Source organism: Cystoisospora suis (assembly GCF_002600585.1).
Source record: "Cystoisospora suis strain Wien I chromosome Unknown contig_733, whole genome shotgun sequence".
Lineage (NCBI taxonomy): Eukaryota > Apicomplexa > Conoidasida > Eucoccidiorida > Sarcocystidae > Cystoisospora > Cystoisospora suis.
In genome coordinates, this window is record NW_027153534.1 from 1,094 (window position 1) to 15,199 (window position 14,106).

General features: G+C 44.6%; 2 protein-coding genes across 2 annotated transcripts in view; one reads left to right on the forward strand and one right to left on the reverse strand.

Annotated features, from left to right (window-relative positions):
- Positions 1 to 614: 614 nt before the first annotated feature.
- On the reverse strand, positions 615 to 9,583 carry CSUI_001823 (iq calmodulin-binding motif domain-containing; the record flags this gene model as incomplete). The annotated part of the gene is made up of 5 exons (XM_068062026.1): positions 5,749 to 9,583; positions 4,709 to 4,837; positions 3,192 to 4,071; positions 1,558 to 2,065; positions 615 to 803 (listed from the first exon to the last, which is right to left on the reverse strand). Coding segments are annotated over exons 1-5 (3,726 nt in total), but the record flags the coding sequence as incomplete, so codon positions are not given.
- A 393-nt stretch (positions 9,584 to 9,976) lies between these two features.
- Positions 9,977 to 14,106, forward strand: part of CSUI_001824 (zinc c3hc4 type (ring finger) domain-containing protein) — a 4,772-nt gene continuing 642 nt past the window's right edge. Inside the window, exon 1 of the mRNA XM_068062027.1 lies at positions 9,977 to 14,001. Coding sequence (XP_067925998.1) covers positions 11,434 to 14,001 — 2,568 coding nt within the window. The 5' untranslated portion in view covers positions 9,977 to 11,433. The remainder of the gene's footprint in view (positions 14,002 to 14,106) is intronic.

Below are 14,106 nucleotides of genomic sequence, written 5' to 3' on the forward strand. Positions count from 1 at the left end.
CTTTTGTTCTTCTAGAGAGACAGAGGGGAGGGAGAAGGCCAGACAAAGGGAAAGGATGAATGAATGGGGATTCGAATTTCTATCAACATGAAGTAAGATAGAGACAAAGAACTAGACTGAAGATCAACACATGGACTGAAGATCAATACAGTAGGGGAAGATAGAAAGATCTAGAGAAAGATAAAGAGATCCATGAGTAGGAGACAGATGGCCCCTAGATAGATAGGGAGACAGATAGATCGATAGATAGATTCAAGAGAGACAGATGAATAAAGATAGAGTGAAAGAAAAGAAAAGGAGAGAAGTGAAGCTTCCCCTATTCTTCTTCCATGTGCGTCTATGCAGACATGGACGAAAAAACAATACACCTGCATATATATACGTACAATCTATACATGTATACATATGTATATATATATATATGTATACATGTATATATATATATATATGTATATATATATGTATATATACATGTATAGATGCACGTATACATGTAGAGATCCTTGTCTTCATCTCCGTGGAATGCAATTTTCTGTCTTATCTCTCTCTCACACTCTCTTTCTCAAGAATACCAACACTCCACCTCTTTCTTTCTTTCTTTGGTGGGCTTACACAGTGGGTTCGAAGACAGTATTAGGGACGAAGGAGAAGCCTAGGAGGGCATTCTCTTCGTCAAAGTCGGCGCGAATGATATCGAACTCATGGCCGTGAATCTCTCCATGATCTGCAGTCGTAATTGACAGCATGCGACGTATCCGACGGACGGTATCGAAGACAACTTTCCGCCGAGGAACACGATCAATCTACAAAAGAAAGAACGAGAAAGAAAGAAAGAAAGACTGAGGGGAAGAAGGAGATAACCCCGAAGGAAAGTCAAAAGAAGAAGGAGAGAGAGAAAGAAGAGAAGATAGAAAGCGAGGGAGAAGAGAGAGAAAGGAGATACGGAAGAATTAGAAAACAGGGGAAAGAAGGCGACACAGACAAGAAGAAGGACAAGAGAGAGTTGAGAAAGAGATGGATGGCGAGAAAACATTAGTCTCCAGCCGTATAATTATTCAAATGCATGCATGCATGCATGCGTGAAGCCGCAAGACATCCGACCGCCGCCACCACCGCAACAGAAGCCCTCGGAGTCTTCTACTTAAAATAGTTCACTTACGCGTCGATGCAATTCTACACACAAATATATCCATATATATACCATATATATATATCTAAATATACCATATATATATATATATACATCTATATACACCATATACATATATCTATAGCATATATACTCATACATGCACATGTATCAATGTGACATAGAACTCTCGATCTTGCTTTCTTTCTTTGTTTGTTTCTTTCTCAGTCTATTCCAGATCGGGCCTGCCTCGTACGTGAAAGGGGTGTGTATGTATTCATTTCTACGGCGAGAGCAAGTCTGAAAGATCCATCGGCTTCTATCCCTTCTCCTTTCTTCTTCTCCTCTCTCTTTCGCCTTCCGAAGAGAAAGCAAGAGAAGGAAACAAAGCGATCGACTTGGAGAAAATTCCTTTCTTTTTAACCTACCCCTGGAATGGGCTCTTCATCTTCATCGTCTTCTTCCTCCTCATTCGTAGGATGCCCCTCTTCTTCTTTTTCTTTTCCTTTCTCCGTTGCTCTATGTTGTCTCTTTCCTTTCAGAGCTGGTCGTGGCGCAAAGGCGTAGAGATACTGCACCATTTTTGCATGAATTTCGTCTTGAAAAGCTTGGAATTCTCCAAAGGTCAAGATGAACTGATTTTTCTTCTTCGTCCAGACATTCTCTAAAGCTTTTCTTGCAACGAGGAAGGGATGAGGACAGAGATCTCCCCCTTTCGCTGTGTAGTAATTCCATTGGACGTCGTCGTTGAAATCTCTTTCGAGAAGATACTCGCGGGGATAGCGCGGAGGTGGGAGAAGACAAATCAAGAGATTTCCGCAAGAAGTAAAGTGGCGGCGACGCTGAAAACGCTTACGTAGAACATGCACGATGGACGCAGGTGTACAGACAGAGAGAAATAAGAGATCGCCGACCTTATCTTCGACATCGAAGGCGCTGAAGCAAGAGAGAAAGAAAGAAAAAAGAGAAGGGAGAAGAAGATAGGAATCGACGGAAGAGAAGACGAAAGAAGAAGAAGAAAGAGAGGAGATCGGAGAGAGTTGAGTGGTGAGACGAGAGACGAGAGAGAAGAGGAGGGGAGAAAGAGAAGAGATAAAGAAAAGAGGTGCGAGAAAAGGTGGGGAGTAGAGGAAGAGGAGGAGAAGAGAGAGAGTCTTGTTTTTCTCTGGTGTATGTACACCTCAGCACACAGGATGATAGACAACCGAAACGGATATGGAAAAAAGGACTCGAAAAAGCATGTAAAAGGCGTGCAAAGTGACAGAGAAAGAGAGAGAGAAAGAGAGAAACAATAGAGAGAAGAACAAGAGAGCTTGGAAAAGAAAGAGAAGAAACAAGAAGAAGAGGAGAAAAGAGAAGACTCGCGATGGATGAGCGGAGATAGACACACATCACAAAGGGGAAAAAAAAGAAGAAAAGAAGGACAAGAAATAATGAAGAGGGAGCGACTGACTTAGTGTCTTTTCATTACTAGCAAAGGAGACTTCGGGAAAGAAAGAAAGAAAGAGAAGAGTTTAAGAGAGAGTATGTTGGTACTGAGAAAAGCATCCACCCCCTTGTTGATCGCCACGACGGGCAGGGTGCATGCATTCTATACACAAACTCTCCGCTGTATATACACCATAAAACTCCTGAGAGAAACGGTAGCAAAGAAGTAGGCGCCTTACACTATTCTTGTCGATTATCTTCAGTTCGGAAGCTACGTTACATAGAAAAGCTCTCCTCTTTTTCCTCTCTCTTCATTTTCTACAACTTTGTCTCTTTCTCTCTCTCTCTCTCTCTGGATCCCTCTTCTATTCTTCTCTCTTACACACCTCGATCCAAGACAGTCATATACCATACACCGGCATACATATAAATTACCTACATCTATAGAGATATATACTTCTCTCCCGACATCTACATAGCATGCATATATGTATACAAACGTATACTTCTCTCTCTCTTTCTCTCTCTTTCGCATACAGGTATATGTGTGTGGCAGTGCTTCTCCCTCGGTCTAGAAGAGATCTCTCTCCCTTTCTCTGTCTGTGAATGTCGCTTGCTTTGCATGTCACCTCACCTTCCAGAGGATAGAACTCCAATGGGTATAAGACTTTCTCTTATCGCCGCCCGCAGGTCAGGATTTTCTTCTTCATCTTCCTCACCCTCATCGCCGTCTCGATCACTATCTAGATATCTTCCCGTGTCTCCTTGGGATAAGGAAGAGAAGCTTGTGATTGTTCTTCCTCTTCTTTCTTCTTCTCTTTTTCTCCCCCCTCTCCCTCTCTTCAAGAGAAGCTCTTCTTCTTTATCATCGTCGATCATTCTTAAGACAACCCTTCCTAAGCAGTTGGTGTCGACAACCTTTCCTGTCTCATGTTCGACCTGGCCTTCCAGCCCTCCTGCAAGAATTTGATCTAGATCATCGAGCCACGCATTCTTTTTCTTCTTGACATATGCTGCCTTCTTCTTGTTGTTCTCTCCTCTTCCCTCTTCCCCTTCTCCCCCTGGTTTATGAAGAAACGGAGACTGCGGTTTTCTCCCCCCTTGTGGGAGAAGAGACGAGACGCCATCGTCCTGTCTCTCTTCGAACTCGCCTCGCTGAAGATGAGCGCGCAACTTTCTCTCTAGAGCTGTTGGATGACGGAGGCGTGAAAAGTTATCTGGGTTGGATAAAGCCGCAAGAAATATTTCTCTTCGATCTCTCAAACTCACCTCTAAGAGAGCAGACATGCCGGGTCGGATTAAAGCATCCGCACGTCCTGATGTATTCATAGAACCTGCTGCTTGGTCTCCCCCTCGAGCACTTAAGAGACGACGGGGATCTGTTAGATAAGCATCGAAGTCTTCTTCTTCCTCCTCCTCAGTGTCTTCATGACTCGACGAAGAAGAAAAAGATAAAGGGACGGGCGATAGCTGTTCACTTCCTCTTCTTTCGCTGACTAAGGGAGAAGGACGGACTGAGAGGGATCGAAAAAGAGAGAAAGAAAGAAAGACAGATGTAAAGAGAAGGAGAGAGAGAGAGCGGAGGGTAGAGGATAAGAGATGGCGTGATGAGGGTGATAGGAAAGAGAAGAGGAAGAAAGGAGAAAGAGAGGGGAACGAAAAGAAGAAGAAGAAAAGACATGAAAAAGACGAGGAAAGACGGGGGATGAAGACAAAGGAGGGGAGAAACAGAAAAGAAAGAAGACTAAAGAAAGAAAGAAAGAAGAGAAAAAGAAGGAGAACAGTTGAAGGGAAGAGGCAAAGAAAGATGAGGAAGGAAAGGAGATAGGATGATAGCCACTAGATCTGTCATTTCTCTCTCTATCTCTCTTGTTCTTTCTCCAGACTAGGTAGATAGAGAGAGATGGAGGATAAAAAATGACACATAGACACCTGGATAGAGGAAGAGTCCAAGGGTCTTCGCAAAGATAGATCACTCACGTGTCTCCCCCTATGAAGTCGCCCCATACACCTACAACGCATACACAGTCTACTTTACGGCTACATGTATGTAGAATACGGGATAGTCATATGAATGAACGTGTATGAATATGGATGCAAGTATGCCTCTATGTATGTTTTATATGAATGTGTAGGTGTCTGCTGTTTGACCTGAAGAGCGAGAAGAAGAGGGGCGAGGAGACGCCAGGCCTGGAGACGTCACTACGGCATGAAGACCCCCACTCCCGTCCCCCCCTGCTGTCTCTCCTCTTCCTGGGATCATAAGCCTCACGACTTTTCCTGGAGCAAAGAAAGCAACAAAGAAAGAAACAAGAGTGAGAAGAAGCAAAGGTCATGCATGTGAACAAGAAGAGAAAGAAGGACATGTCTATCGAAGTTGGAAGAGATAGAACTAAAAGGAAGCGAAGAATGCCCTCCAGGCGTCTCCTCTCGTCCATCGCTCTCCTCATCCTTCTCTAGCTCTTCTTAGCTCCCAATGAGTTCTCCGGACGCCCTTCTGTATCGCTTATTGCATGAAGAGGAATGAAACACGAGAGAGAGACGAAGAGGGGAGAGACAAAGAGGACTAATGTGCGAGAGAAAGAAAAAATGGAAGAGAACTCCACATGATGAGACGAGGACAACAAAAATTACATACGAAGAGAAAATGACACACATGGAGCAAATCTATCTATCTATCTCTAATCTATCTTTAATCTATCTCTAATCTATCTATCTTTAATCTATCTATCATTAATCTACCTATCTATCTATCTTTAATCTATCTATCTGTAATCTATCTATCTATCTATTTATCTATCTATCATTAATCTATCTATCATTAATCTATCTATCTTTAATCTATCTATCATTAATCTATCTTTAATCTATCTGTCTTGACATCTATCTGCTTGTATTTATACTATCGGTTTGTGCTTAATCGATCAATCTTCAATTTCTGTCTCGCACTGACTGAAGATTTAGGATTGATCGATCCCCCATGAGTCTTGTTGGGAATTTTCGTCTGATCTATGGTGTTTGCATCGAACTTTCTCTCTCTTTCTCTTTTAAAAAGAGTTTCACTCTCCTATCCTGTGTTTCTTCTTCTTCTTCTTCACTCCCCCCATGGCCCTTCTTTCTTATTCTCCCTCCTCTTTTCTCTCTCTATCCCTTCTCTTTTTCCCCGTCTCCGTGTCTCCCGTCGATGGTACCTTTCCTTTGCGCAAGCCCACTCCTTATGCGTTCTTCATCTTTCTCATCTGCGATTCTTCTTCTCGGAAAGACGTGGAGTTCTTCTTCCTTCTCTCGATCTTCTTCATCTTCTTCTTCTTCTACGGGTTTGAGAGGATCTCTAGGTCCTCTACTTCCTCTTGTTCTCCCCCCCCCTCGCCGGTACGGTTTCACATCTAGGAGAGTACTTCTTCCTCTTCCAAGATCTTTGACGAGAGAACTTTCATCTCTTTCGATGTCGAAGCCTCCTCCATAGGAATAGTCGTAGTAATCTTGATAGGTATCAAGGCGTTTCTGGTGGTCGCTTCTCTTCTCTACTCGGCATGCAAAGAGAGCTTTTTGTCGATCTAAGTCGCTCTCGTCAGCTCCCCCCCCCCCTCCTATCTCCGTCGCTCTATCATCTCCAAGGGCTTCTTCTGATCTTCTTCTTCTATCATCTATGGCTCCAACTGTCGTTATACCACTTCTTCTTCTTTCTCCTTGCATGAGTCCTCCCTCTCCTCTTTCTCCGATGAGAAAGGTTCTTTTCTTTCGCTCCCTTTCGAGAGCTCTCCTTCTCTTCTCGAGCTCTCTTTCTTCACGCTCTTGCTTCTCGGCGAGCATGATATAGTACTGAGACGGATCTAGAGAAACGCCTTCTCTTCTTCTTCTTCCTTTTCCTCCTTCGGGGGAATGGAGATCTCCTTCTTCTCCGTCAGTCGCCGCATAGAAGTCATCGTCTCCCCCCGGCGAAGACAAACGGGAAAGAGGAGATGCGCCATAGACTGTACTGAGAAGAGCGGATCCACGGCGCTTATTCTCCAAGACAGGACAGCGTGAGAGATCATTCTCTTCGCCTCCTCCTGCAGAGGGAGAAGAAGGATGGAGAGACACATTCTCTTCGCCACGAGCGGAGGCTGAAAGATTTCTTCTGCTATCATATGCCTCCTCGGGAGGCTTAGACCGAATTTGAAAAGACACACCTCCATATGTCTTCGGAAGGCTGCTCTTCTTCTTCTTCACGAGAGAAGAAGAAGAAGAAAGTCCTTGACGAAAATCTTCATGCGGAGAGTCGATAGGCATAGAATGAAGGGTATGAAGAGAAATAAAACGATACTCAAGAAAAGAAGAAGAAAGGCAGCTATCATCTCTAGAGAAAGGACTGAAGAAGGGAGAAGGAGACGAGGAAGAGGAGAGAGAAGAAACAGAAGAGCAGAGAGAAGAAGACCAAGAGGAGAGACAAGAGGAAGGGTGTGGCTGTGTAGGAGAGAGAGAAAGAGATAAGAACGAAGAAGGGAGAGAGGAGAAGAAGCAAGGAGGGGAGCCAGGAGGGGAGCAAGGAGGATTAGAAGGTAGATGAGAGAAGTGAGAAGTCAGGAAAAGCTTTCTCTTCTTTGTCTTTCTCCATGATATCGATCTCTCTTTCTTCTTCTTTCTTTCCCTGTCCCGCCTCTCACGGTTTCTCACCTGTTTCTTTCCGTGTTTATGACAAGAGTTGGGAGATAAGATTCTCCTTGGCACTAAAGATTTCTCTACATTGCTTAATCGAGACCATGAAGAAGAATAACGATAGCAAGGAGAAGGAGAGGTCCACGAAGAAGAAGAAGAAGGAGAGGAAGACGAAGAAGAAGAAGGAGAGGCAGAAGAACATCCTCTTCTTTTGAGAGGAGAAGGAGGAGATGGATAGACAACAGGAAGACTCGAAGAAGAAGATGAGAGAGAGGCTTCTCTGGAGGATGAATTGTCGAGGAGACACGAAGGGGAGACATGAGAAGGCGAAGGAGAAAGCGACGAAGAAGAAGACCCGCAGACACGGAGAGAAGACGAAGAAGAAGAAAGGGAAGGTAAATGACAGACGAGAAAAGAAGAAAAGCGAGAGGAGGATGAAGAAGAACGACGAGGCCGATGGATGTAACTTTTTATACTCCTTCTTTCTTCTTCTTCTTCTCCCCTGTCTTCCTCTTCCTCTTCTTCTACGTCTCCTGGGTCGATGTGTAGAGCGTGTCTTTTGATCAGAGCCATGGGGGTGACGAACGGCAAGAAGAAGAGAGGGGAGTAAGAAGAAAGAAGAACAAAGCGACGGCGACAGGGAAGAGGAAGAGAAAGTTGCAAAGGAAAGATACTTCACAAGTCAAAAGAAATGAAGAGGAACGCCGCTACAAAGGGCGAATCATCCAGCCGATACGAAGAGAGAAAGAGAAAAGAGAAAGGAGGAAGAGAAAGACTAGGTTGCTCTTCTCTTGTTTATGAACCGTGATAAGGGTGCTCTGTCTTGCAAGAGAGGACGAAGGAGAGAGAGAGGTAATCTGTCTGAGAAATCCTCTCTACTGTCCCTCCAGGAAGAGAGCAGGGCAAGAAACAATTACCTAGAGAACGAACTCACACCACGTCATTCATAGGCATGCATGCCCTCTGGTCCAGCTGTACATACACCTACACACAAGCACGTATCTACATACTCATATAGGCACATATACATACATACTAGCATATATATAGATAGATGGATGGTAATGATACGTGCATCTGTCTGGATGTGGGTGTAAGGAGAAATGTCGGAAGCCCTTCTTCTTGGAGATAGACAGCTCAAAGGAGAACGGAGGTGTTTCGTGAGAGAGAAAAGAACAGATAAGATGACGGAAGAGAGGAGTCTAGAAAAGACCCGTGAAGGGAGAAGACGAAAGAAAGAAGGAAGGAGGATAGACCCGACTGGCGAGATAGAGGAATACGAAGACGGAGATAGGAAAAATCCTTGGGTTGAAGAGAAGAGAAAAAAGCCAAGAAGAAGAGGAAGAAGAAGGAGACCTGTCTACTGATATGAATCGGTAGGGAAAAGAAGCAGAGAAAAAGAGCGCTTTCTTCTCTTGTCACTTGAGAGAACAAGAGGCAAAACAAGAAAGCTTACAGTCTTCTCTGTGCTCTCTCTCTCCGACGCCAAAGGCAAAACAGAAGGGCAGGTTAAACAACGTAAGAAGAAACACTACATAAAGAAAGTGGATGATGCGAGAGAAAGAGAGAGAAACGAGGGAAGAGACGAAAAGTCTTGTTATCTTTCTCTTTCCTTTGAGAAAGTTTGGAAGTTCAGTTATGCAGCTACAGAGTCTTTAAGGAAGAGGAAGAAGAAGAAAACTCCGATAGAGAAACGAGGAGGGAAAGCGAGGAGGTTGCTGCTGCTCGTACGAAGAGTTCGAAGAGAAAGACAGAAGCTCTCCGACCGACTGCCTCATACAGAACCGCTAAGAAAGATAGAAGGAATGAATCTCCTCCACTCGCACGCAGGGGAATTAGTAGGAGGTAGAAGTACCTATCATTATTACTACTCCGGATGGTTCATCTGCCGATGGAAAAGCCAGAAGAAGGAAGAGCAGAGTGAATGAAGGAAGATGTTTACGAAATAAGAAAGAAGAACCTCTCTCCGGAGTTTCGTATGAAAACAGACTTTTTGAAGCGAAAGGGAGGAGAGAAGAAATGCATGAGAAAAAAGGAAAAAGGTTTAAAGAAGGGAGAAAGAGAGAGGGTGAAGTAACAAGACACACGCTTTTCTCTTTTTCTTTTCTTTCTCTCCTCTTGTCTCTTGTGAGTTGAAGTCTACCCCATTCTCTCTCTCCTCGAAAAGAGAATCTTTTCCTTCTTCTATCTAATTCCGCCTCATGTGTCGAGGGAAATGAAACAATCGATCTTCGTCTACGAGGAGTACTGCCGGTAGAAAAGGCGAAAAGGTCACCTAGCGACCATGGGCGCTTTCTTCGACGCTCCCCCCCTTTCTCCTTTGCCATTCCACATTGTTGAAAAGATGAATGAAAGAGTCTTTCCTCATCACCCTTCCGTGTGTTTTCATCCCAATCATGATACTATTGCGGTTACACTTCTCGGGTGTATGTACACCTCCACATCTACACTTATTGGGTGTATGTACACGTCAACAGTTACACCTCTCAAGTGTATGTACCCTTCAACAGCTACCCCTTTCCGGTGTACGTACACGTCAACAGCTACACCTGTCAGGTGTGTCTCCACAGCAATACACATCGCTAGAGCGATTGTACAGCCCGACACAATCACCTCTCCGGCGTACATACACGCCAACATACACAGCGTTCCCCGGTGCACCCTGTGCATTCCCGCCACCAATACCGACACGTGTCTGGTGTATATGAGTTTGTATCACGGAATATGCCAAAATAGCGACTTGAAAACTCCTCCTTCGCCTATCTCCCTTGAAGGTGACAAGTCTCCTTCCATTCTCAAAATGCTTGTGCTTTCTTTTCGTCTTCCTTTACCACGACAGAAAGAACTCCTGAAGCCTACAGATCATCAGACAACGCCGAAATCGACGTCTCTCCAGATGGGTCCGGTCGGTGGAACTCGTCTCGGCTTGTACAAACTGCCTGCCTCTACTACTAGGTCCTACGACTACCGCTACTACGTCCTAGTACTACGTCCTACAACAACTACTACTACTACGGTGACTGTTAAGAGGGGAGGAGGGAAGGAGGTCTCCCATGATGGATTGGTAGCTGGGAGATCTTCATGGGCCTCACTCCCAGAACAGCTCCCGTCCCTTCCCGTCTCAAAAGAGGAGGAGATTTTGCTAACTTATGTTTTATCGTCTTTCTCTTTTTCTTTTCTTTCTCACCTTTAGTGTTCTTTTTCTCTCGAGTTATGTATGAAAGTAGTATCACTCCTTTGAAAAGACCGCGGCGCCCTTCGTTTGTATCCAAGTGAGAAAGGATGACGAGTCAGGTGTGTATTTCATGATGTTCTTCTTCTTCTTCAGCTTCCGCATAGATCGATCTTCCTTCTAGATGCTTTTTGATCGAATTCTTTTCTCATGGCGGTCCGTCACCAGTGAGTCTTTTAGCTAGGAAGACAAAGATATGAAGCCAGTCTCTCTTCTCTTCTTTCGAGAAGCAAGCAGTAACCTCTTCTTCAGTTCAAAGTCAAGAAACAAGGAGAAATGCTTTCTTATCAAACCCTTTCTCATTCATCTCTCCTGTCAGGTGTATGGACGACCCAAGTTCCTTTCTTCTTTTTCTTCTTTTCTTCTTTCTCTTTCCTTCTCCTTTTCTTCATCTTCTCTCTTTCCGGTGTACCTCGCCTTCCTCCCCTGTTTCTTTCTCTTTTCTCCTGTCTCCTAAGGCCGATTGAAGAAGCTTTTGTTGTCTCTTCTAGGATAGAAGGGAGTCTTCTGTATATTCACTTCATTAGGAACCGTGTGACTGTAGTGCCTTCCAAAGAAGATGGATAAGAAGGAAACACCTTTCCTCCTTTCAGCTAAAAGACATTTTCTCTGAGCTTGCCGAGTTTTCTTTCTCTGCATCTGAAGAAGAAGAGTACCTATAGTCAAAGACAGGAAAACTTCTCACGGAGAAGATCAAGAAAAGGAGGAGAAGGAATCTCTCTTTTGCATCTCTCTCCCTCCCTCTGCGTGTCTCTCTCTTACAGCTTGTCTCTTTGTTTTGGCGTAACTTCGAAAGGATTCTATCAATCTGTCTTTCTTTACGACTTTCATTGGGACGACTCTCCGAACGAAGGAAGCAAGGGAGAAAGGAAGTAAGGGGAGGAGAAAGTGTTCAAGAATCCGTCATCAAATCTTTTTCTTTCTTTTCTTCTCCTTCTGTCTGCCTTTCTCTATCTCTCTTTCTCCTTCTTCTCTCCCTTCTCTCCACACAAACAAAGTAGAGACAATGGTTCCTCCTCCTGATACAGGTTCTTCTTCTCTCTCTTCTTCTTCTTCTTCTACCCGTCCGTCTTCGTCTGCTGCCCTCTCACCTTCGTCTTTTTCACGCCAATCTGTGCAAGAGCGTCAAGATACTCGCCGAAGAGAAGATGAACAAGAAAGAAAGGGAGAGAAACATTCGTCTTCTCCTTCTCATGAGAGAAAAGAAGAAGAAGAAAGGAAGAGGAGAACAAGCCGAGGAGGAGGAGAAGAAGATAGTCCGAATCAGCAGAGACGCCAAAAGATAGGAAAGAGACTTCTCGAGAAGCTTCATGTTCTCCCTGTCTACGAATCCAAAGCAGCGGATGACCAAGTCTTTTCAACTCTTAAGAAAATGATGAAAGAAGAAATTCTCTTCCACCAGCATATGTCTTTCGAGGTCTCTTCTTCTTCTTCTACTAAGAAAGAAATAGAAGAGGAGGAGAAGAAGAAAAAGAACACATCTCCTCCTCTCCCCTCAGACAAGCCCCCCCATCCCCATCTTTACCCATCCACTACTCATACCCCTCCTCTCACTTCTTCTTCTACATGCACATATATCGTGGTGGAGTGTATCCCTCCGTCGGGATATTTAGATCAAAATACTCTTGTGTTTCTTAAGGGTCAGCCTCTGAAGCCTCTGCGGAGAGTTCAGCTCTTAGCTCTGGTACACCCGAATTCTTCTTATGGTCGACGTGCAGGTATCGATAGCTTTCAACAGCTCTTTAACCAGAGTCGGGATTTCCCTTCTCATGTGGACCGTATCAATCCTCTTGTTTCCTTCACCTCTTCTTCTTCTTCCTCTTCCTCTTCTTTCTTTTATATGTTTTCTCCTTTCTCAGTAGATGCACATCAGGTGCCAAGGAGAGACAGAGAAGGACAAGAAGAAGAAGATGAAGAAGAAGGAGAGAATAGACAGGATGACTCTTCTTCTTCTTCTACAGCGAGTAACCGCAGTCACCCGAGAGCAGAAGGAGAAGAAGAGAGGCGGAGAGAAGAAGAAGAGGAAGACTTCTTCGATCATTTAGAACGTCTCCAAGATGAATATACACATCGCCTACCCCCTTCTTCAAGAAGAGAAAATGGCGGGGCACAGCAGGGGCGCCACCGGCCTTTCTCTTTACTAGCGGATTATTTCACACGTCAAGATGAACTTCGAAGGAGAAGAAAGAAGAAGAAACAGAGAGGTGGAGATCGAGAAGGAGAAGAAGAAGATGAAGATGATCGAAAGAAGAGTCAGGAGAAGAACGACAACTTTTGTCCATTCACAAGTGCTAGTGAGACAAGTAGTGAGGGGACTGGCAGTGAGAGAGAAGAAGAAGAAAGAAGGGAAAAAGAAGATGCAGAGAAAGACCAAGGAGGAGGAGAAGAAAAGCGACGGGTATCTCACGTTGTTCTATCAAGACGACATACAGATGGAGATGGCGACGAGGCTTCTCTGAAAGATTCGTCTATTCTACTACCACTCCGACCCCCTCAGTCACGGCCGCATTCCGCTTCCTCTCTCCCAGGTCCTTGCACTCTTCAGAAGAGACGCGTCTCTCGCTTCGTCTCCCCTTCTTCTTCTTCTTCTCTGTCACATACACCTGGAGAAGTGAGAAGCTCTTCTCCTTCTCAATCGCCTCATGAGAAAGAAGAAGAAGAAGAGAGGAGAAGACATCAAGGCGGTGGACAAGAAGAAGAAAAGAAGAAAGAGGAAGAAGAGGAGAGAGACAAGAAGAGGGCAGAAGATTCTCGCACATCTCCATCTTCTTCAAGATCTTCTACATCTCTCCCTTCTATCCCTCAAGAAAGAGAAGAGGAAGAAGGAGGAGGCAAAGAAAAGCCACAGCAAGAAGGCGAGAAAATTCAAAGCGACATCTCCATGGAGAGAGACAATTCCCTCCCTCCTTCTCATGACCGACATCTCCTCCACGATAATAATCACGCCAACGTCTCTTCCTCTTCTTCTTCTTCTCCTTTTTATCGAAGGTGCCCCCACACCACGACGGAGAGTCTCACAAGTCGCCATGGGTATCAGAGTGAGAATCTTCTGTTGAAGATGAGAAAGAAAATAACCCTGCAGTCTGTCGTCCCTTCAAGAAGACTTCCCGGCCTGCAGCATGATCGTCAAAGAGCCCGGAAAGGCCTCCCTCCAGAGAGAGATGAAGAAGAGCACCAGGGAGAAAGGACGTTAAGATTGAGGAGAGAAAGGGCTCTGAAAGAAATGACTCCTGAAAATCTCTTCCACGCTTACATAGGGCCATACCTTGTATCACGCATGTACGGCAGCGCGAAAGAGAGCGGCCTTTCTTCTTCTTCTTCCAGTGAGGAGAGGGAGAGTGCCGCTGATGGGGAGAACCTAAGAACGAACGACCACTCAGCAAAAGAAGAAGAAGAGACGAAGAAGAAGAAAAAGAAGAAGAAAAAGAAGAAAGATAGGAGGTCTTTCACATCCAAGAAATCTTCATCTGTGATGGTACTGTATCCAGGGAAGAAAATTGTGATCGGAAATCTCACGTTTGTTGTATGGGCCACAGACCCACACAGTCTCCCGGGATTTCTAGACCCAAATACGGTAAATCGAACACTCTTCTCTCTCACACTACTCATCTATCTATAATCTATCGATCTCTTATCTATCTATCTATCAATCTCTCCTTAATCTATCTTCAATCTATCT